We start from the raw sequence: 21,893 nt of genomic DNA, 5'->3' as shown, positions 1-21,893 counted from the left end.
CAGCCTGTTGAGTGGCGCAGTAAGGTCAGTGTAGTTTTTAACAAATTAGTAATAGTAGCCAAAGGTGGCCAGCAATTGGTGCATCTGTTTTGAATTTGTCAGCAGCAGCCAGGAGGAAATTGTGAAAAACGAGCAAAGCTGAGCAAAGAGAAGGTTTGCAAGTTATATTTAAAAGGAAGAAAAAGATAAAGTTCTAAGCTAAAGAAAGAAAGTGAAGAAACTGAGGAAAGCTGTCTCTTATATAGGAGACAGCAAGTGAAGATAAGAAAGTTATAAATAAACCAGAAGGATACTTTAGAAAGCTCTGGTCTTGCAATCATCTTACAGTATGCAAGACGGAATTCCGTCATGACGGAGTTCCACTAAGAACAAAATTCCAACACTCCCCCTGACAAGGTGCTCACATTATACCAGAGGATGAGCGATGTCTGACAAAGGCATCTAGGGGCAATTGCTTGGTTAGATAGTCAACAGCTCGGTCAATGGTCAAAATATACTTGAGATGATATACTTGCTGAGATAGTGCAGCATGAGGAAGTTGTAGAGTAGACTTGTAGTGTTTGTTGGCATCAGTCACAGCACCAGTCCGTGTATTGTTGATAGTGCCCTCATTGTCACAGAAGATGGTGGCAGGGTCAACATGTACATGGGTGTTACACAGCAGGTCTTGTAGCCACATGAGCTCACGGACAGCAGAGGTCAGGGCAATGGTCTCAGCTTCAACTGTGGATTGAGGTGGCAAGCCAAGAGCATGTTTCTTTGACTTTCAAGCAACTGCTCCCCCTGCCAGAGTGAATACATAGCCAATTACCATGGCTTCCACAGTACGCAGTCCAAATGAAGCATCACTATCCCCAACTAGGTTGAGGTGTTCAGACTGATGATAGTGAATGGCCATGTTGCAGGTGGTCTTCAGATACTTGAGTACTCGCTTGGCAGCACCCATGTGTTTCATCAGTGGCTCTTGGTTGAATGATGCAAGCACAGAGGTGACCAGAGCAATGTCAGGCCGAGTGACCATGGCCAGGTACTGCAGGGAGCCAACAATTGAGTGGTATTCAGTGGCATTGCACTTGGCAAGGTGTGGGGCAGTCTCTCCAAGCTTGGCAGAAGCAGCAATGGGCAGATCAACGTCATTGGCTTCCTCAAGGCCATACTTGCTGCCCAGGTTCTGGATGGCAGTAACCTGGTTGATCTTGATGCCATCAGAGATGTGATGCACATTGATGCTCAGGATTGTGCTGCACAGACTCAAATCCTTCATTGAGAACTCAGCAGACAGGGCAGTTTTGACCTTGGCCAGGATGTTGTCATCAGATGCAGCCAGCAGCAATTCATCAACATAGGTTGTCAAAATGCATGTTGCAGAGCCACTTTTAAGCCAGTAGACACCTGGGTCAGCATTGCTGCACTGGAATCCAAGGCTGCCACAAAGGAAAGTATTCAGGCAACGATTCCAAGTGTGTGGTGCCTGCTTCAAACCATATAGGGAGCAGCATAGCTTGAGAACACTCTTGGTCCAGTCACCAGTCATGCCATCAGGAATCTCGACATATATGTCTTCTTCCAGGTCACCATGCAGGAAGGCAGTCTTGACGTCTATGGAGTGTATCAGCCAGCCATGATAGGCTGCAAGTGCTATGACTATACAAATAGACTTGTAGGTCACTGCAGGTGCAAATACATCATTGTAATCAATCCCAGGGCGCTGCTCAAAGCATCTGACTACCAGGTGGCCCTTGTACAATGGTGGCTTGTCATCTGAGCCTTGTTTGACAACAAATACCCAGCGTGTGCTCAGAGGGTGGATTGAGGATGAGCATGGGACAAGCTCAAACACCTCATTCTCAGCAATAGATGACAACTCGCTTTTGATTGCAGCCTTCCACAAGGGTGCCTCCTCTGAGCACATGGCCTGGATGTAAGATGTGGGCCTGATACAGCCACACCACAGAACAGGGCACCATTGTTCTGTACCAGAGCATCTTGGTCGTCATCATAGCTGTTGCTGTTATAGTCATAGTCGACATCATGATTGAGCATGCTGGTGCTGTCGGCCTGCACTCTGTTATTCACTCGCCACCAGTCTGTTGTAGGCTGGCTGTTTCTAGTGGTGAGAGTGCCTTGCTCATGAGCAGCAATGTCAGTGATTTGTGCTGAGGCTGCTGAGCGACGGCTGAGCATGGGTGTTACTGGGTCAGTAGCTCTGGCAGCAGTAAACAATAGCCTCAAGGGAGATGGGTTGGTTGGCTGGTATCTGTGGATGTTGACACTGGTGCTGGTAGTATCTTGAGCACTGCAGGTTGACTGAGATAATGGATGCCCAGAAAAGGGCTCTCTGCCTAATGGCTCAGTGGTTGATGTACTGTTTCTGCTGTTGCTGTTCCTGTTGCTGGTACTTGTGGCTGTGGCTGAAGAATGGCAAACTGGAGTGTGCTTGGGTGTTGAGCTAGGACTGTGCTCCTCATGGGCAGTGACAAATGAGGCATCAGTAAACTCAGACTCACTGTTGCTGTTGTTGCTGCCACATAGGATAGACTGGATTATTCTGCTGTTTCTCTGGCACCTCTCCTAAACATGCCTCCACTTGTCTTCCTCTGGCAGCTGTGCCAGATGCAGGTTGTCATCTTCATCAAACTGATCTGCTATGTGTATGGGACCACGCTGTGTGGGCATGTCAGTCATGTCTGACTCATGGAAGTAGAATGGTACAGAGGGTGCACTTTCATTGTAGAATGGAAATTCTGCATCCACAAACTTGGCTCTTGAGGTGTGTAGAACACGGCCAGTGTCTATGCAATACAGCAGTGCCTTGCCATCTTTGGTTCCCAGGTATACACACTTCTGGGCATGCTCGCCAAACTTGGAATGCAGCTCAGGAGGGTACTCACTCCAGACCAGACAGCCAAATGGATGGATGTTGGCAATGTTGCTGGCACTGTCCAGCTTCTCAAAAGGTGTAATCATGCCAAAAGCACACTTGGGCAGACAGTTGAGGACCCAGTTAGCATGCACAATGGCAAAAGCCCATAGACAAAGAGGGACGCCAGACTGCAGCAGCATGGCATTGGCCATCTCTACCAGGATGTGATTGTATCGTTCAGCTACACCATTTTGCTGGGGTGTGTGGGGGGAGCTGGTAATCTGGCAGATGCCATTGGCCTCACAGAATGCCTTTATATCTCCATTGATGTATTCACCACCATTGTCAGAATGCAATGTCTTGACCTTGGCATTCAGCTGGCGCTCCATCTTGGCCACATACAGCTTGAATCTGTCAGTGACTTCTGATTTGCGCTTCATGGGATACACGAGCATACTGCAGGAGTAGTCATCTATGAAGGTGACAAAGTACTTGCTGTGCTCAGCAGATGGATGAGTCACAACACCAACATCAGAGTAAACCACTTCAAGAGGTGCCTTGGCTTGTGGCAAGTGGCCATTGTGTGGCTTCTCAGCTGGCTTGGCAACAGAGCACACTTCACAGTGGTTGTCTACAGATCCCACCAGTTCCAGGCCAAGAGTATTGGCTGCATGCTTGATGTAGGGTGCAGATGCATGCCCAAACCGCACATGAGCATCCAGGGCAGAGATAGACTTTCTTGACAGCTTGCTTGTTGGCAGCACAGTGCCAGCAGATGGGATGCTTGCAGCTGAGACCAGCTTTGGGGCTCTGGCCAGTCGATGCTTGTCATAACAGGTGTCAGGGACTATGTAGTAAAGACCATCTTCAAAGTCTGCTGCCATGATTGCTTCACCATCCTTGTACACAAATCCACGATTTTTGGAAAAAAGCACATCCAGCTCATGCTGCAAAATGTTGCTGACTGAGAACATGTTCATCACTGACTTGGGCACATGGCGAACATTGCATATTACAAAGTTGCTGTCACTGTCACCAACACTGACTTGGCCAATACCACAGATCTTGGTAACTGCACCAGACATGCCCATGATATCTCCTGAGCAGGGTGAGTAGCTGACAAAATCCTCTCTGTGTGGTGTTGTGTTGGCCATAGCACCAGAGTCTAGCATCCAGGCAAATGGGTTGCTGAGCAAAGGCTGAGCAGATATGCTTGAGCCAGCAACCAGGTGAGAAAGTCCGCCTATGAAAACAGACCTGGAAGAGCCCTTGCTGCCTGATGCTGAGTCAGTAGTATCATGTCCAACTGAGGGGCAGTGCTTGGCAATGTGACCAGGCTTGTCACAGAGCTGACAGAGCAGTGAGGAAGAAGCTGAGATAGTGTAGCCACTGGCCTTAGTGTGAGTAGATGCAGCAGCTTGGTGCAGTGTAAAAGCATCCTTAATAGCTGCAAAAATATCAGCAGTCTTGAGCTTGGTAGGTGAGACATTGGAGAATTTGTCCCTGACAGAACTGTACTCCTCAGAGAGGCTAGCAAGGCGCACAAGTGGACTAATGGTCTTGAGATCAAGGTCCAGGTGGGGGAACAGGTTTCACTTGCTCTCTGACTCAACCCAGTACTCCACAGGGTTGTCACCAGATGCCATGGCAGTGTTCAGAAGCTCACACAGCTCACTGATAAGAACATTTGTAGTTTTGATGTCAAATGTGGTGTTAAGTGTGGCCCACATCTCAAAGGCTGTGCTTTCAGTAAAGCAGGCAGCCAGAAAGTCAGAAATTGCATCCATGATAATGCTTGCAGCCCTCTCATTCTTGATGGCATTAGCAGGAGTGAAGATTTTGGGCACAGATTTCCTTAGTAGGCAATGCCCATCAGTTGCCCTTTTCTTTGTGAGTACATAGACTCACAACCATAAAATAGGAAAAACACCAACATTTGTTAGTTCTCATTTTTCTCTTTTCTTAGTTTTTAGAATAAAGTTTTAAGTACATGTACCGAAATTACCTGTTAACACTAGTGGTGTTCAAAGTTTGTTCTTAGTGTCAAATTCCCTCTAGTCACCCAGTTACCCTTGTTTTATTGTTCACTTATAATTTTCCCAATCATTTTTTCACAGTTTTTGATTGCTATTGACCAATTCCATTTCTTGTTTTTTTGTTTTTCATGCTGCACTGGCCCATTTTGGCCCTGACTTTAGTGTGTCTGACTCTGACTCAGACATGGCACCTTTTCACACCACTTCCCCATTGCCATTTTTGATGCAATGAACAACCCAATGGCTACCCAGCAGGAGGTTTTTCGTACGACAACTTTTACCCCTGCAAATGGACAGGTATCCACAGCTACACTGTGCCCAACATCTGTTGCTCTGTTTACCTGTCCAGCCCCATTTGTGTAAGAAACGAGCAAAGCTTTTCTTTGCTCAGCTTTGCAAGTTATATTTAATGAAAGAAAGTAAAAAGACTGAGCAAATCCATATCTTATATAGGACAGCGAGTGAAGATAAGAAAGGTAAATAAAAGAGAAGGATACTTTAGAAACTTCTGGTCTTTCAATCATCTTACAGTATGCAAGACATAATTCCTCCAAGAACAAAATTCCAACAGGCAGCTGTTTTAAATGCCACCAACCTGGCTACATCTCACGTTTTTGCCTGTAAGGTTGTGCTCCTCAGCAACAGCATTTTGCACCCAGCCATGGGTACTAGGTAAATAATTTTGAAATGTTTGTGCTTCCTGCAGCCCAATTCTCTAGTTACCTTGCCGGCTAGACTCCTGATTTCCCTGCTGCTCAGACCATGTACTATGTACAAATGTCATTCATGCACCTGCATGGTCATCAACAGCCACAGCAACAACCCCCTGCTTCTTCCAATTCTCAGGATTTTTACACCAGCTAGTAAACTGCCAGGTCACTTCTACTGGCAAAAATAGTATATCCTCTTTCCTCCTTCCCTATTTTTACTCTGCCAATAAATTAGATACTATTTTTCACAGACTTTCTCATGTTTATATTTAGTCTTTATTGGGTGAATTTTCCCCCACCTTTTTATTTGTAATTAATGTTGCTGGTATGCACTGTGTTGCATTATTTGACAGTGGTTGTACTGGCATGGTGCTGAGTGAGCAGTTTGCCGACTCACTGTCGCACACTAAATTTTCTCCCCCAATTTCCCCAGTTACTGTGTCACTCACTGATAAACACAAAATATTTATCGCTCATGTTGTGTCCCAATTGCACATTGATTTCGGCCCGACAGCCGATTTATTTAGTTGTATTGTCACCCAATTAAATATGCATGCATTGTCAGTGTACCATGGGTGACCCACAACAATGCACATGTTGACTGAGACCAGCACATTATTCAGATGCATTATAGTCCCATTCCTGAGTATGTACCAGTGCTGCTGCAGGGGGAGGGGGTGTTGAAATTCTGTTATTAGTGGAGCTCCGTCTTGCATACTGTAAGATGATTGAAAGACCAGAAGTTTCTAAAGTATCCTTCTCTTTTATTTACCTTTCTTATCTTCACTCGCTGTCCTATATAAGATATGGATTTGCTCAGTCTTTTTACTTTCTTTCATTAAATATAACTTGCAAAGCTGAGCAAAGAAAAGCTTTGCTCATATTTCACAAGGGGATGGGGTCTGAGGTCACTGCACTTGCTTACTTTAACATTAGCCTGTAGGACAACCTCTGGGCCATCGCTGAGATGCTACATGCCATACAGCAGGCAGTGGAAATTAACACCATTGGAACAGCAGCAGACAGCAGCAATAAAAATACAGTAACAGCACACCTGAAAGCAACACAGCTTAACATAATTCACAAAGACTATGTGACAAACTACTAGAGAACCTGCCACCACGTTGCCCACAGGATCCAACACTTGAGCTGAATCAGAATGCTGAGCTGCAGAACTGTGCTGTGTACAGGATGTTGGTGCCTGAACTCAAGGGCCTACATGAAATTCTTGATAAACTGCTTGAGTGCAGCCAAATTTATGGGTGTGACACAGCCTTTGCATTGCCTGCATTTGTCATTAAAATAAAACTCAGAGGCTACAGACTACTTGTCAAAATGAGGCAGATGAATGCAGCAATTGAGGATTATTCATGGCTGCTGCCTAATATCAGTGTTTTACTGGATTGCTGCAATGGATGCAAATTATTTTTGGTTTTCAACATGGTCAGTGGATACCAGCAGATGCATGTACATCCAGAATCAGATCTGCTGACAGCATTCTGATGTCCATTAGGCGTTTTTGCATGGCAGATGCTGCCACAGGGATGCAAGGTTTTGCCGTTGGCTTTATGCAGACTTATAAACTCAGTGTATAAGGATATGCCATTTGTCTGCATGTACTTGGACAATCTCCTTGTGTGCTCACAGACTGAGGAGGAACATGAGCGACATCTGTAGCAGGTGTTTGAGGCACTGCACATGAACAGTCTGTATGCAAGTCGCTCAAAAACAAAGCTGTTCCAGCACCAGGTCAAGTATCTCAGACATGTAGTCGATGCTGATAATGTACACATGGATCCATGCAAGGTTTCAGCAATTGCCTCATGGCCATTGCCAACAAATCCAAAACAGGTGCGCCAACTGCTAGGCACCTTTGGATACTATCGCCGATTTGTCAAGAATTATGCTGACATTACTGTGCTGCTCAATAAGCTGCTTGTCAAGGACACTGAATACAGATGGACACCTGTCTGTGAGGCTGCTGCCACTGAGCTGAAACATCAACTGTGTGCAGCCCCAAGCTTGAAGCCATTCTGCAAGGGCCTGCAGATATATTTGGTCACTGATACAAACGATTTTAATGTTGGTGCAGTGCTTAAGCAGATGCACCCAGATGGCCGTCACCCTGTCGAGTACCATTCCAAGAAATTAAATGATGCATAATGCAAGCATAAGGTGCAAAACAAGGAATTGTTTGCTATCATCCAGAGCCTAGAGCAATGGCACCACTACTTGGCAGGGCGACATGTCATCATCAAGACTGATCACCACCCATTCAAGTACATTAAAATGCCGAGTCGTTTGTCGCCCATACCATTGCACTGGCTTTATGCCATCAATGAACATGATCTAGTCATTTTTTTCAAGCCTGGCAAGGACAACTAGCTGGCTGACGGGCTTTCGTGTCACCCACACCTTGAGATATCAGCAGTTGCAGTGCTCTCAGGCAATGAAAAGCTGTATGAGCAGATTCGACAGGGATACATGAAGGATAGCACATTCAAAAAGGTCTACTGCACTTTGTTGCACCCAAATGACCCGATTGATAAAGGACTGGCAACAAAAATTAAGTGCTATGAGGATTTCGACGGCTTGCTTTACAACATTGCTGATACATGGCTACGACTCTGCATTCCACACACTGATGAGCTGCAGTCAGACATCGTCAAGAAAAACCATGACACACTACAGCTGGACATTTAGCAGTGAAGCCAACATTTGTATGTTTGCATGATTTCTACTGGCCATGCATAAACAGGATTGTTGAGTATTACATTGGCTCCTGTGACCACTGTCAGCACATCAAGGACCACACTGTCAATAGGAATGGTTTACTACAGCCACATGCTGTCCCACCTTTCCCCTTCCACACAATATCGATGGACTTGGTGATGTCTCTGCCAAAGACACCATGCAGTTATGATGCAATTTTTGTTATTGTGTGCAAACTATCCAAGTTCTCATATTTAATTCCGCTGAAGGAGAAGCAGACGTCTGTGCCTGTGATTGCTCGACTTTACCTGGAGACAGTGTTCTGACACTATGGCATGCCTTGTGTCATTGTCTCTGACCACAACCCACATTTTACATCTGATTTTTGGAAGGAGTTGATGAAATTGTGTGGTGTCAAGACAAATATGACGACAGCAAGACACACAGAAGAAGATGGGGAAATGGAGAGGAGAAATTGGACAGTTGAACAAGTTTTGCATGCATTCACTGACTACAACCAAAAGAACTGGAACAACATGCTGCCATTTGCCAAGTATGCAATTAACACTTCCAAGCAAGCTGTCACTGAGCTCACATTAATGCATATTTTACATGGCCATGAACTGGTCACACCCAATGTCCTACTCAACCCACAGACCAACCAGGCCAACTTGACCCTATCTGATTTCATAAACCGTCACCAGCAAGTCATCCGTCAATGTAATGAGATTCGGACTAGCTATAATATATATTAATGAAAATGAGACTACGGAAAGAGCTGAAGAGCTCACTATTCAAAATTCGCTGTACGCGTAAAATATCATAAACATATTTTACACGTCTGTGCTGTCACGTGACTCGACCCCCATTTCTGATGTCACAGTCAAGCATGTGACACACTGGCAGCTGCTCAGGATGCAATGGCAGCCCAAGTAAACCATAACTGCCACAACATCCAGTTCAAGGCTAGAGATCTTATCATGATCAGTGCCAACATGATCAACTCTGACTATAAACACAACTACTGCACATCTGCTAAACCAAGCGACTGCTGACTTAGGCCATACAAGGTCCTAGAGGCACTTTCATCTGTCACATACTGCATTAAGCTGCCTCCCAATGTCCGTGCACACAACGTTTTCCACATATCATCACTCAAGGCATACATTTCAAGACCAACCAAACCACTACACCCAGGACCAGTTGACAATACTTCAGACCACTTTGAAGTCAATGCCATTTTGGAGCATCATGACCATCAAGGCTGCAGGCAATATCTCATCCAATGGACTGGTTACTCAGAAGCTGAGTCAGCTTGGATCAAAGAATACAATGTCGATGATGACTTAGACGTTATTTAGACCAGTTGGTAACGTCTTAGGATGGAGGAGTGTTGGGCACAGATTTCCTTAATAGGCAATGCCCATCAGTTGACCTTGAGTACAAAGACTCACAGCCATAAAAAGGGCAAAACAACAACATTTATTAGTTTGTGCTATTCTCTTTTCCTAGTTTTTAGAATACAGTTTTAAGTACATGTATTGAAATCACCCGTTAACACTATGTTTGCACAACATATCTGTGACATCAATTATTGCAATGTCACGTGACAATTGCAATTGGATTTGCGATTGTTTGAATTGTGATTGTTTACGATCACGATTTCTATTTTCACGGTGATAGTTTCGAATAGATAAGCGAGCTCTTTAAGCTCCTTATAGTGGATTTTTAATAAATTAGTTAGTATGAATAAGTTTTATTACAATATCCATTTTCTCTCATAGAAGTTGGAAAACAGGATTATGAAAACAAGAAAATATGGTGTTTTGGGTTTTTTTAAAGGTATGGCAGTTAAAGGGTCATTAGCTTGGGTGGGTTAATAAATAAAAAATAGAAAGTATAGCTTTAGTACTGATACACTTGCAAATATGCTTTATTATTAAGCTTACTCTCAAATTAATTTTTATATACACCAAAAAATTCCGCAACGGGGAATTGAACCCCGGCCACGACGGTGAGAGCGTCGGATCCTAGCCACTAGACCATTGCGGATTAACTTTTAAAGTGCTAAACTAAAAACTACTTGTGTATAGTAAATTAACATTATATACAAAAAAGCTATGAACAGTAGAATACTAATGTCATTGCAAGTTTAACCTTTACTAAACCTCCTAAATTCTGAGGCCCACCAAACACATGTGTCGCCACTGTTATCAAGACATATTAACCAACAAACATGCATGATGATACCAGCACATACTATTAATAAGTGAATTGAATAGCTAGAATATATTTCTCTCCTGTCCAAAACAAAGAAAAGAGAAGAGCAGAGAAATACATTTTGTTGTGTTATTGATATAGGGTAAATTGATTCTAGTTATTCAATTTACCTGTTAACATGGGGTGCACTTGGTCATTCTCCACACATTGTGGGAGAAGCTGTTACGTTAAAAAATATATATATTGAACAAAAATAAACTAAAATAAAGCTAAGGGATGAACAGTGGAGACTGTTCATATTCATTAGTATTTATGTGTGCGTATGAATTCCCGCATATCCAAGTAGGGAATTAACTAGCGATTGGTTCATTAATCAATCACCGGAGACAAGCCGCAATTTATTGTATCACAGAAGCACTGGTATGAGTGTCACTTTCTACTTGGGAATTAACTTTAAGCCTGCTCCGGGCAAGCTGGCGGACAATGTAGGCGAGGTCATTGATGCATTGGAAGCCAGTGTTGATTTTGTCGTTAACAAAATAGATTTTGTAAAATAACTACATTTTAAAGTATAAAACAAATTCGAAGATCAGATTTAGATGATTGAAAAGGGGTGAGGGATGCCTCTTGGAAATTAGTTTTTGAATAAGAAAAAAGGTCAAAAGTTCAGTGATAAAGGTATTATCCATTATAAAGGTTAGTTGGAAAATTAATCAAAGTATTAGGTAATCTAATCACATTTGACGTTCAAAAATATATAGATGAAACAATAACAAGAAAAATGAATAAGCACCAAAAAATATAATTGATAAAGAAGGCAGTGTAAATTTAGAGGGTTTAATGGGGTTTAATGCTGTACAGCAGTGGGTCTGGTTATAAGGTGAGGGTGAGACTCAACAGGCAAACATATAACGGGGGCCTTGCATAAAAAAACTGCCACATAGCCATGAAAGGTAACTTGAAAAATAAAATTATGCCAAAAAGTTGCAATACAATAGTTTAGCAGCAGGCCAACAATATAATAGGCTGGTAGCGACGACATATTTAATTACATGTTATGAGTCACTATCACTGTAACTACGGCGTTTGTTTCTGATTGACTGGTTGTTAGGAACAGCAAAATCCACCAACTCGTTAAATCTTCTGCATACCCACACAAACTTTATAACAGAATAAGTCAATACATGTGGCTCTAGAGCCATATTTCAAACCCCTCTTTCCATTTTCAAGCACCAACATCGTCAATAACATTGTTGCGGCCGCAATGCCCATTTCCGATATTATCGGCCCACATTAAATGTCAACAAGACCTTTACAGCGCCGCCCACACGGCGCCGCATTTTTTAGTTGGTATCAGACATATGTTTTATTTATTTAGTTAAATTTATTCCGTACGCTCCCACACAGGCTTAACAATACTATTTAAAAGGTTTTAATTCCCAATTATTTTGATCAATAATGATGGCCGAAAAACTTTTGGTAGCAGAGCTGAGACTCAATAGACAAAGCAATAAAAATATATTCATAATTATATTTAATTGATTTATAATTTTTATTTGTCGTTTTTGTCGACATTTGCAGTTAAATATATTTGGATGATGCTTATTGCTATTCAAATTTATTAATTCCATTCAATAATAAAACTATATTCTAAATCCATGTCTATTCAACAAACAACAAAAAACACAAATATGTTCTGCATTGCCATCTAAAAACATGTTATTTGCGTACACCTGGGAGTGGTGGCGCTCATGTGGCTTGTAAATAATGCGATACAATGTATTTTTATTTTCAGAAATCACCATATACATATTATTATTATTCGTTTCAGTTTATTTTGTTCATGCACTTACATCTTGTTTTTAGAAAAAGCTCACTGTTATTGTTGGGCGCAACATGGAAATAATGTAATAAAACAATTTTTTTAGTTGTCAGCGCTAAGTTTATGAACAGAAGTGGCAAAACCCAGGGTTATCATTTTTATTTTTCTGCCGACTTTTTCCTATTACTTCTCATATTATAATCGGTGCAGGTCAAGACAGTATCTCACATTTTGTTTACCACTATATTTGATAATATTATTGCTGAAAATATTGCACCAATTTGTGCCAGCATATAAGGTAAATGCCATTTTTATTTGTAATCAATGCAACTGCAGTAGCTGTACAAAACGTGGTTGGTATGTGCGCGCGAGAGGGAGAGAAATGGCAAACACATACATGGTCTATCCGCCGAACACATAAAAGCGTACTATCACTTTTCAGACCAACTAACAAATCCGCTGTTGTACACTTTGAACTTGTAGTCGTTTTTATGTCATTACGCGTATTCACTACCATGGACCAAATCAAATTAGAACCAACTTCAGCTTCATCGGCAGCCAGCGAGACCGGCGGCATAGACTTACAGGTGCCATACGCGGTTGCTGCGATGTTCAGTCGTTATTCAAACAGTTTATGGCGAGAAAAGTAGTTCAGCAAATGCGTTGTATAATAGCACAGACGCAGGCGAGATTGTCTGTCGGCTCAGTTTATGGAGTACGCAGCAAACAAGGGCAGATTGCCAGTGAGTACGGCAATATTTGAGGCATTTGTTGAAAAGTACTGTAATTCAGGCGAAGATATTCATGTGTGCGCCAGTAAGCATGGCCTTGGTGCTAAGAAAATTCAGGAAGTAGTGCGCGCTTACTACCACATCGTTGATATTTTGGCCGTTCAGGACGCTAGGATTGGTTATCGACAGGATCAGCACACCCAAACAGTGAGGCAGCACGTCACGGCCCAAAGGCAAAGTCAGCGCTGTTCACTACGCCCGGGTTCGGCCGGCTGGCCATTTTTGGAGGACAGGGCGGAATGGACCACTACATGGAGGAAACCCGGTCAGTATACACCACGTATCGGCCGCTGGTGAGAGATTTTGTGATGCGGATGGCGGCATTTCTAAAGCAAGAGGCAGCGGAACCAAAGTTTAGGCAGCTGTACCAATTTGGTCTTGACCTGATGCTGTGGCTAGAGCATCCCGAGCAAGTACCGAATCAGCGTTACATGATGTCAGTTCCAGTGTGCATTCCGCTTGTCGGACTGACGCAGCTGATGCAAGTAATGGTGCTTTACAAGACGCTGGGAATGACGCCTGGAGAACTGGCCGATTCATTCGAAGGTACGTTTTCAGAGTATACATGGGGCTTAGCTTGCTCGCACACACAGTTTACACAAGACCATGCATTAAAATACACTAAGATGCACTAAAATATGCGGCCAATATTTATATATTTAGCCATTGCCGGACACAGCCAGGGGATTACTACGGCTGCAGTGTTGGCAGCAGTCACCGACGAGGCGTCGTTTTACCGCATATCAGAGATTGGGCTCGGGTTGCTCATTTTATGCGGATCGTTCCCCCAGCTGGACTACCCTATGGTTACAGGGGCAGCGCCCATCGCAGTAGACGGACAGCAGCAGGTCACACCGATGGTTTCAGTGGTGAAGCTGACGCGAGAGCAACTGAAGGCAGCAATCGACCGGCATAACAGCATGCATGCGTTGGCGGACAAGCAGGTGCACTTGTCGTTGACAAATGGGGCAAGGATGTTTGTAGTGTCGGGGGTTGTCGAGTCGCTGGGTCCATTTGTGCAGGAGCTACAGCGCGAGTTTGACAGCCGAGGGAATGACCAATCGCGGGTTGCGTTTTCGCAGCGCAAGCCGGGGGTGCTGATCAAGTTCCTGTCCATAAACGCGCCATACCACTGTGCATTACTGCAGCATGCAACGGAAGGCGCGTGCGCATATGCAACACACAAGGGCTGGCTGCTTGATCTGCAGGACATGCGTCGGCCGGTGCGTGCCAGCAACGACGGCCACGACATCCGCAGCGAGCCGAATATCGCGCACTACTTGCTGCAGAGCATGTGCATGCTGCCGGTGGATTGGCCAATGGCTGTCGCGTGCAAGGGCATAACGCACGTGGTGGATTTCGGCCCCGGCGGAGCCAATGGATTTGGCGCAATCACGCAGCGGATTCTCGAAGGCCGCGGCGTAGCGGTTGTCTGTGCGGGCGCGTTTCCCAGTGCTGGTGTCTCCTCCTCGCAGCAGCAGCAGCTGAGTGTGGCAAGCAAGATCGATCTGTACGCCAGCGATGCGTCGCTGCTGCTAAAGGCGGCGGACTGGGGGCAGCAGTTCCGGCCGCGCCTGGTGCGCACCAGGTTTGACGGCCAGCTGCAGATCGACACGCCCATGAGCCGTCTGCTTGGCAAGCCGCCAGTGATGGTTGCCGGTATGACGCCGTCGACTGTCAGCGAGGTATTTGTGTCGGCTGTCATGCGCGCTGGTTACCACATCGAGCTGTCCGGGGCGGGCATTTCACCGAGGCCATGCTACGCGCCAAGGTCGACAAGATCCTTACACTCGTCGACCCTGGACTCGGCATCACAGTCAACTCAATCTACGTGAACCCGTCGCTGTGGAACACCCATACCCAGCTGTGCAGCAGATGCGCCGCGAGGGTGTCCCCATGGAGGGCCTGTGCATCGGTGCCGGTGTACCGTCGTTCGACGTATGCAACGAGATCATCTCGAGCATCAGCGCCGTTGGCTTCCGCCACATTGGGCTAAAGCCCGGATCCGTGGCGACCATCCGCCTGGTCATCAAGATCGCGCAGGCCAATCCCAATTTCCCGATCTTGCTCCAGTGGACCAGTGGTCGTGCCGGTGGCCACCACTCTTTCGAGGACTTCCATCAGCCTATCCTCGAGACGTACGGCGCCATCCGCGCCCAGCGCAACATTGTGCTTGTCGCCGGTTCGGGCTTTGGCGGTGTCGACGACACTCTGCCCTACCTTACCGGTGAGTGGAGCCGTCGCTTCGACTGCGCACCCATGCCCTTCGACGGCTGCCTGTTCGGCTCGCGCGTCATGGTCGCCAAGGAGGGTATGGCCTCGGACGCTGTCAAGGAGGCCATTGTTGCCGCGCCTGGCATCGACGACTCCGAGTGGGAGAAGACATACCAGGGCCCGCGGGCGGCATTGTCACTGTGATGTCGGAAATGGGCGAGCCCATCCACAAGATCGCCACTCGCGGTGTTATGTTGTGGAAGGAGATGGACGACACTATCTTCTCGCTGCCGCGCGAGAAGCGCCTCGCCGTGCTGATGGAAAAAAAGGACTACATCATCAGGCGCCTCAACGACGACTTTCAGAAGCCCTGGTTCGGCCGCAAGGCTGACGGCAAGCCTGCCGACCTCGAGGAGATGACGTACGCCGAGGTCGCCAACCGCATGGTCGAGGTGCTGTACATTTCGCACCAGTCGCGCTGGATCGACATCACCATGCGCAACCTCGTCGGCGACTACCTGGTGCGTCTCGAGGAGCGCTTCTCTACCACCGAAAAGCCGGCCCTTCTGCAGTCCTTCGACCAGCTCAACAACCCGTTCGCCCAGGTGCAGGCCATCGTCGAGGCCTACCCCGAGGGCAGCACGCAGCTGCTGGCCACCGAGGACGTGCAACACTTCATCAGCCTGTGCATGCGCCCCGGCCAGAAGCCCGTGCCGTTCATCCCGGTCATGGACAAGGACTTCCACGTCTGGTTCAAGAAGGACTCGCTGTGGCAGGCCGAGGATGTCGATGCCGTCCCCGGACAGGACGTCGGCCGCGTGTGCATTCTGCAGGGCCCCGTTGCTGTGCGCTACGCGACCAAGGCCAACGAGCCCGTCAAGAGCATCCTCGACGGCATCTACCACGGCCAGATCGCGGCGCTGCTCGAGCGCTACTACGGCGGCGACGCGTCCGCCGTGCCCACGGTCGAGTATCTTGCAGCCAGCGCGCCGGCTCGCACCGGAGTCCCGCAGGGCGTCGCGGCCACGCTGAAAGACACAGCGCACGTGTTCAGCATAGCCGCAGACGCGCGGCAGCTGCCCGAGGCCGACGCATGGCTCGAGGCGCTGGGCGGAAGCGAGCCGGGCTGGCTGCGGGCGCTGCTAACAACGGCCAGCGTTGTGCAGGGCCAGCGCGTGGCGAGCAACTTTGTGCGGCAGGCGCTGCGCCCGGCGGCAGGCCAGGTGGCGCGAGTGGCGCTGCGCAACGGCCAGCCGATCGCCGTGGTAATCGCCGGGGCGAGCGGCGGCAAGGAGGCCGAGATCAGCGCGCTGGGCGGCAGCCTGATCGCGTTCCGCATGTTCGCCCAGGCGCGCGGGCGGCAGTGCGTGCTGGAGCTGCGGTTCCTGTACGCACCGCAGACGGGCGCGGCGGTCGTGCATGAGGTGATGGCCGGGCGTACCGACCGCATCCGGCGGTTCTACACGCAGCTGTGGTTCGACGACGTGGCAGCGGCAGCGCGGCTGCTTGGCCCGGCAGCACGCCTGCACTGCGGGCCCGACATCGTGGCCACGCAGGACGACGTGGCTGTGTTTTGCGCGGCCATCGGCGCGGCCAGGCGCGCAGACAGCCAGGCCGTGCCGCTGGACTATGCGATGCGCGTCATATTCCCAGCGCTGGGCGCGTGCCTGCTTTCGGCCGAGTGCGCCGGCGACCTTGGGCGGCTGGTGCACGTGTCCAACGCCTTCACGCGTGTCAGCGGCGCGGCGATGCGCGTGGGCGCGCACCTGCGCAGCGAGGCGCGGCTGGCCGAGGTCGTCGACGGCCCCGCAGGACGCACAGTCAGCATCCGCGGGCACGTGCTTGTGGACGGAAGGCCGGCGGTGGCCGTGCACTCGGCCTTTCTGTTCCGCGGCAGCAGCGGCAGCGCCGCTCCCGGGTTCCGGCTCGTCGACGAGCCGCTCACCGAGCTGCGCATCCGCGACCGGGCAGCTCTGGCGCGCGTGCAGGCAAAGGAGTGGTTTGTGCCGGCGCACGTGGCGGCTGGGGCTGGTGCAGGCGGCCTTGTGCGGGTTGGCGCGACGCTGCAGTTCCGGCTCGAGTCGCGGCACCAGCTTGGCGCACTTGGCAGGCCGCTGGCCACCACGACCTCGGGGCCCGTGCTGGCGCGGCTCAGTAGCAGCGCGGAGTGGACACACGTAGCCGACGTCGACTGTGAGGGCAGCGCGGCGCTGGGGTTCCTTGCGCGCCACGGCGAGCCGGCCGAGAAGACGCACGCCTTTGGCGGCCGGGTGCTCGGGTCGTACGACGTACAGGTGCCACGCGACGCGTCGGGCTACGCGAAGGCGTCGGGCGACCTCAACCCGATCCACACGCACGCGGCCTTTGCGGCCGCAGCCGGGCTGCCGGGGCCGATCACGCACGGCATGTGGACATCGGCTGCAGTGCGCGGCGCGGTGGAGGCCGCTGCCTGTGGCGGCGACGGCTCGCGCATGGCGTCTTACAGCGCGCGCTTTGTCGGCGTTGTGCTGCCAGGCGAGAGCCTGGCTGTGCGCGTGCGCGTCGTTGGGCTGCGCGGCGGGCGGCTGCTTGTGGGGGCCTCCGCCGACTCTGGCACCGGCCGCGTGCTGGACGCGTCGGCTGAGATCGACGCGCCGCGCACCGCGCTGCTGTTTGGCGGCCAGGGCACGCAGGCGGCTGGCATGGGCATGGCTCTGTATGCCGCGTCGCCCGCCGCGAGGCACGCGTGGGACGCGGCCGACGCAGCCCTGCGCGACGCGTACGGCGTGTCGCTTCTGCACGTCGTCCGCAACAACCCGCGCTCGGCAACTGTCCACTTTGCCGGGCCACGCGGCGCTCGCGTGCGCGAGGCCCTGCGCGCGCTGCTGCCGGCCGAGATTGCGCCCGACGCAGCGTCGCACGCCTTCACGTCGCCGCGCGGGCTGCTGCACGCAACGCAGTTTTCGCAGGCGGCGCTGCTCGTTGCCGCCGTGGCCGAGGCCGAGCACTTGCGCGCCAGGGGCGCCTTTCCTGCCGACGCCGCCTTCGCCGGCCACTCACTGGGCGAGTTCGCCGCGCTGGCCGCTGTCGCGCGCCTTTTCAGCGCCGAGGCCGCCGCCACCGTCGGCTTTGTGCGCGGGCTGACCATGCAGCGCGCCGTGAGGCGGGACCCAGCATCGGGCCGCTCGCCCTACGCGTTGCTGGCCGTCAGCCCCGCACGGGTCGCGCCATGCTTTGGCGCCGCTGACCTCGGTGCCGCTGTAAAGTGCCTTGCTGCCGCCGCCGGAGGCGGGCTTCTCGAGGTCGTCAACCACAACGTGCACGGCGCACAGTACGTTGTTGCCGGCGAGACGAGGCTGCTTGCGGCGCTGGCGGTCGCGCTGGGCCAAATATCCAGTGCTCAGCACGAGGTGACCAAAGCCGCCGCTGCGAAGGCGCTTGGCCGTGTCGACGCCTGTGCAGACTCGGACGAGCTTGCCGAGCTGCTTACCTCCCGTGCCACAGTGCCCGTCCCCGGCGTAGACATGCCATTCCATTCGTCGCTGCTGCGCCCCAGCGTTGCCGTTTTCCGCAGCCTTCTGCTTGAGCACCTGCCTGTCAGCCACGTCCACGTCGCGCGCCTGCGCGGCCGCTACGTGCCAAACCTCACCGCCGCGCCCTTCGACATCACCAGGCGCTATTTCGAGAGCGTGCATACGCTGACGGGGTCGGGCGCCATTGGCCGCGCCCTTGACACGTGGAACGACAAGTTGCTTGCAGACCACTCTCACGAGCAGCGCCTAGCACACACGCTGCTTGTCGAGGTGCTGGCTCACCAGCTGGCAGCACCTGTGCGGTGGATCGAGATACAGGACTATCTGCTGAATCAGGCCGCTATCGAGCGCTTCATTGAAATCAGTCCGGCGCCTGTCCTATCGAACATGCTGCGCCACACGCTTGCAGCCAAGCCGGTGTCACGGCGTCCGGCCATCCTGTCAACGTCTAGCGACATGGATGAGATACTGCACCAGGCGGGGGTTGAGGAGCCGGGCGAGAGCAAAGCCAATGGTGCCGGCAAGAATGCCGAGCAGCCGCATAATAGCCGGTCCATCCCTGCTATACCGGCGCCTACTACGCCGGCAGCAGCCAGCGGCAGCGGCAGCGGCGGCAACGGCAACGGCAACGGCAACGGCAACGGCAACGACAACGGCAACACACAAGCCCACACCTTTGTCATCGGCCATCTCGGTAGTGCCAGCACTGCCATCGCCCTCGAAACCGGTCGACGACTGCCCGGTACCGCCCATCATCGTTATCCGCTGCCTCATTGCCCACAGGCTCAAGTGCCCCTTTGCCTCCGTTAGCCCCGCAAGGCCGATCAGGGACTTTGTCGCCGGCAAGTCGACTCTGCAAAACGAGATCATCGGCGACCTGCAAAAAGACTATGGAGACGATGTCCCAGACAGGCCCGAAGAGATTCCGCTCGCCGAGCTTGCCAGTGCCCTGCCGCCGCTGACCAGCTTACTCGGCAAGAGTTCGCTCACCTGGTCGCCCGCATGCTGGCCAGCAAGATGCCCGGCGCCATCACCCGCGCTGGATTGCCGACCATCTCGCGCGCACCTACAGCCTCGGCCCGCTGCGCCAGCAGGCGCTGCTGCTTGTTGCCCTAGCCATGGAGCCGACCAGTCGACTCGACTCCGAGTCTGCCGCCCGTGCATGGCTTGACTCTGTCGCGGCCGAGTATGCGCGTGTCGCCGAGATCTCGTACCCAGTGCCCGAGGCAGCAGCCGAAGGCCGTGCAGGCGGAGGCAGCGGTCCTGCCGCTGTGATAAACAGCGAAGAGTTTGCTGCAGCACAGCACGCGCAGTCGCAACTTGTCAAGCGCTCCATCAGCGCCATGGCCACGTTCCTCGGCATCACCACCGATCGCGACGTGGGCGGCAACAATGACAGCAGCAGGTTGCAGGCAGAGTTGCTCGCTGACCTTGACACGTATTCCTCCGAGCTGGGCGCAGCGTTTTGCGAGGGCATCCGTCCGGTCTTTTCTGCTGCCATGGCTCGCCACTATGACTCTTGGTGGAACTGGGCGCGCCAGGATCTCGTTGAGCTCTTTTTTGACATACTCTGTGGCAAGGTGTCGCGCAGCGACATCCACAGCGCTCCGCGCTGCCTGCGCCTGGCCAACCGCCTGAGCCCATTGCTGATGGACTCGCTGCGCTACATTGTCCACTGCGCCCAGCAGGGATCGTCTCCCGGCCACAAGCTGGCGCACAAGTATGGTTCCAGCCTGATCAGAGTGGTTGCCGATATGTGCGCCGACGATTCTGCCTTTGCCCCGCCCGCCTACAGTTCACTGCCATGCTCATGGCTCCCCGTTTGTGCATCGGCAGCCCTGGCGGCACATTTGGTTCCATCGAGTACACAGAGATTCCGCGGCCCAGCGAAAAGTCGATTGCCGACTTTGTCGACGCTGTCACTTCCACTTTGTCAGCCACAAATACAGTCGCATCAAAGCCGAGCACGGATGGCCAGCGGATCCATGCTCCCAGTGACGCTCTGGAACAGTGCTCGGCAAGCTTGGTCTGCGTCGGCCGGCTGTCTCCTCCGACCAGCCACAGGCCAGCCCAAGCAGCAGATTGCTGCCGCCAATGGTGCACCTGTGCAGCAAGCCTGCCGATGATCCTACTGCCTGGAGATTCGACCCGCACTGTCCGCCATTTACTCGGACACTTTGCGCGACATGTGCACAAACGGCCTGTCCCTTGTCGGTAAGCACGCTCTCATAACTGGCTGTGGTAGGGGTCAATCGGCGCAGAGGTGCTCAAGGCTCTTCTCGAGGCCGGCGCCAGCGTTGTTGTCACAACATCCAGCTACTCGCGCAAGGTCACCAGCCGCTTCGAGCAGATATACCAGCGGCACGGCGCGCGCGGCTCCTCCCTCGTCATCGTCCCGTTCAACCAGGCCTCGCGCCAGGACGTTGCCAGCCTCGTCGACTACATCTACGCAGACCCTGGCGCCAAGTCGCGCGGCCTCGGCTGGGACCTCGACTTTGTCCTGCCCTTTGCTGCCATTCCGGAGGCAGGGCGCGACATTACCGATATAGACTCGCGCTCCGAGCTTGCACATCGCGCCATGCTCACAAACACCATCCGCCTGCTCGGCGTCATTGCCGCCCAAAAGCAGCGCCTGCACATCGACATGCACCCTACTCTCGCCGTGCTGCCGCTCTCCCCAAACCACGGCGCGTTTGGCCGCGACGGCCTGTACTCCGAGTCGAAGGCTGGCCTAGAGACGCTCCTTGAGCGCTGGCACTCGGAGCCCGCCTGGCAGCCCCAGATCTCCATCGCCGCCGCCGTTATTGGCTGGACGCGCAGCACGGGCCTCATGACGTCCAACAACGTCCTTGCAGAGCGCGTCGAGCGCATTGGCGTGCGCACCTTTTCGCCAGCCGAAATGTCCTTTGTCATCCTTGGGCTGTTGCACCCCAGGATGTACGCACTTGCCGCGATGCGCCCTGTGTGGGCCGATCTCGCTGGCCGCTTCCAGCACCATCCGCACGCCATCCGT

At 51.4% G+C, this 21,893-nt stretch overlaps 1 protein-coding gene and 1 non-coding gene across 2 annotated transcripts; one reads left to right on the top strand and one right to left on the bottom strand.

Moving 5' to 3' along the window:
- Positions 1-10,301: 10,301 nt before the first annotated feature.
- Positions 10,302-10,373, bottom strand: BX661DRAFT_t97. Its single transcript has one exon. It is a non-coding gene; the product is annotated as a tRNA-Glu (tRNA).
- A 2,505-nt stretch (positions 10,374-12,878) lies between these two features.
- On the top strand, positions 12,879-15,572 carry BX661DRAFT_200159 (uncharacterized protein; the record flags this gene model as incomplete). The annotated part of the gene is made up of 6 exons (XM_051538381.1): positions 12,879-12,962; positions 13,071-13,301; positions 13,328-13,713; positions 13,834-14,854; positions 14,908-14,985; positions 15,027-15,572. The coding sequence occupies 6 exons, from the start codon at positions 12,879-12,881 to the stop codon at positions 15,570-15,572; spliced, it is 2,346 nt and encodes a 781-aa protein (XP_051389685.1).
- Positions 15,573-21,893: the final 6,321 nt, after the last annotated feature.

Source organism: Kickxella alabastrina (assembly GCF_025024165.1).
Source record: "Kickxella alabastrina strain RSA 675 chromosome Unknown BX661scaffold_22, whole genome shotgun sequence".
Taxonomy (NCBI): domain Eukaryota; kingdom Fungi; phylum Kickxellomycota; class Kickxellomycetes; order Kickxellales; family Kickxellaceae; genus Kickxella; species Kickxella alabastrina.
The sequence above is the reverse complement of the archived record's forward strand: the minus strand, read 5'-3'. Positions and strand labels throughout refer to the sequence as shown.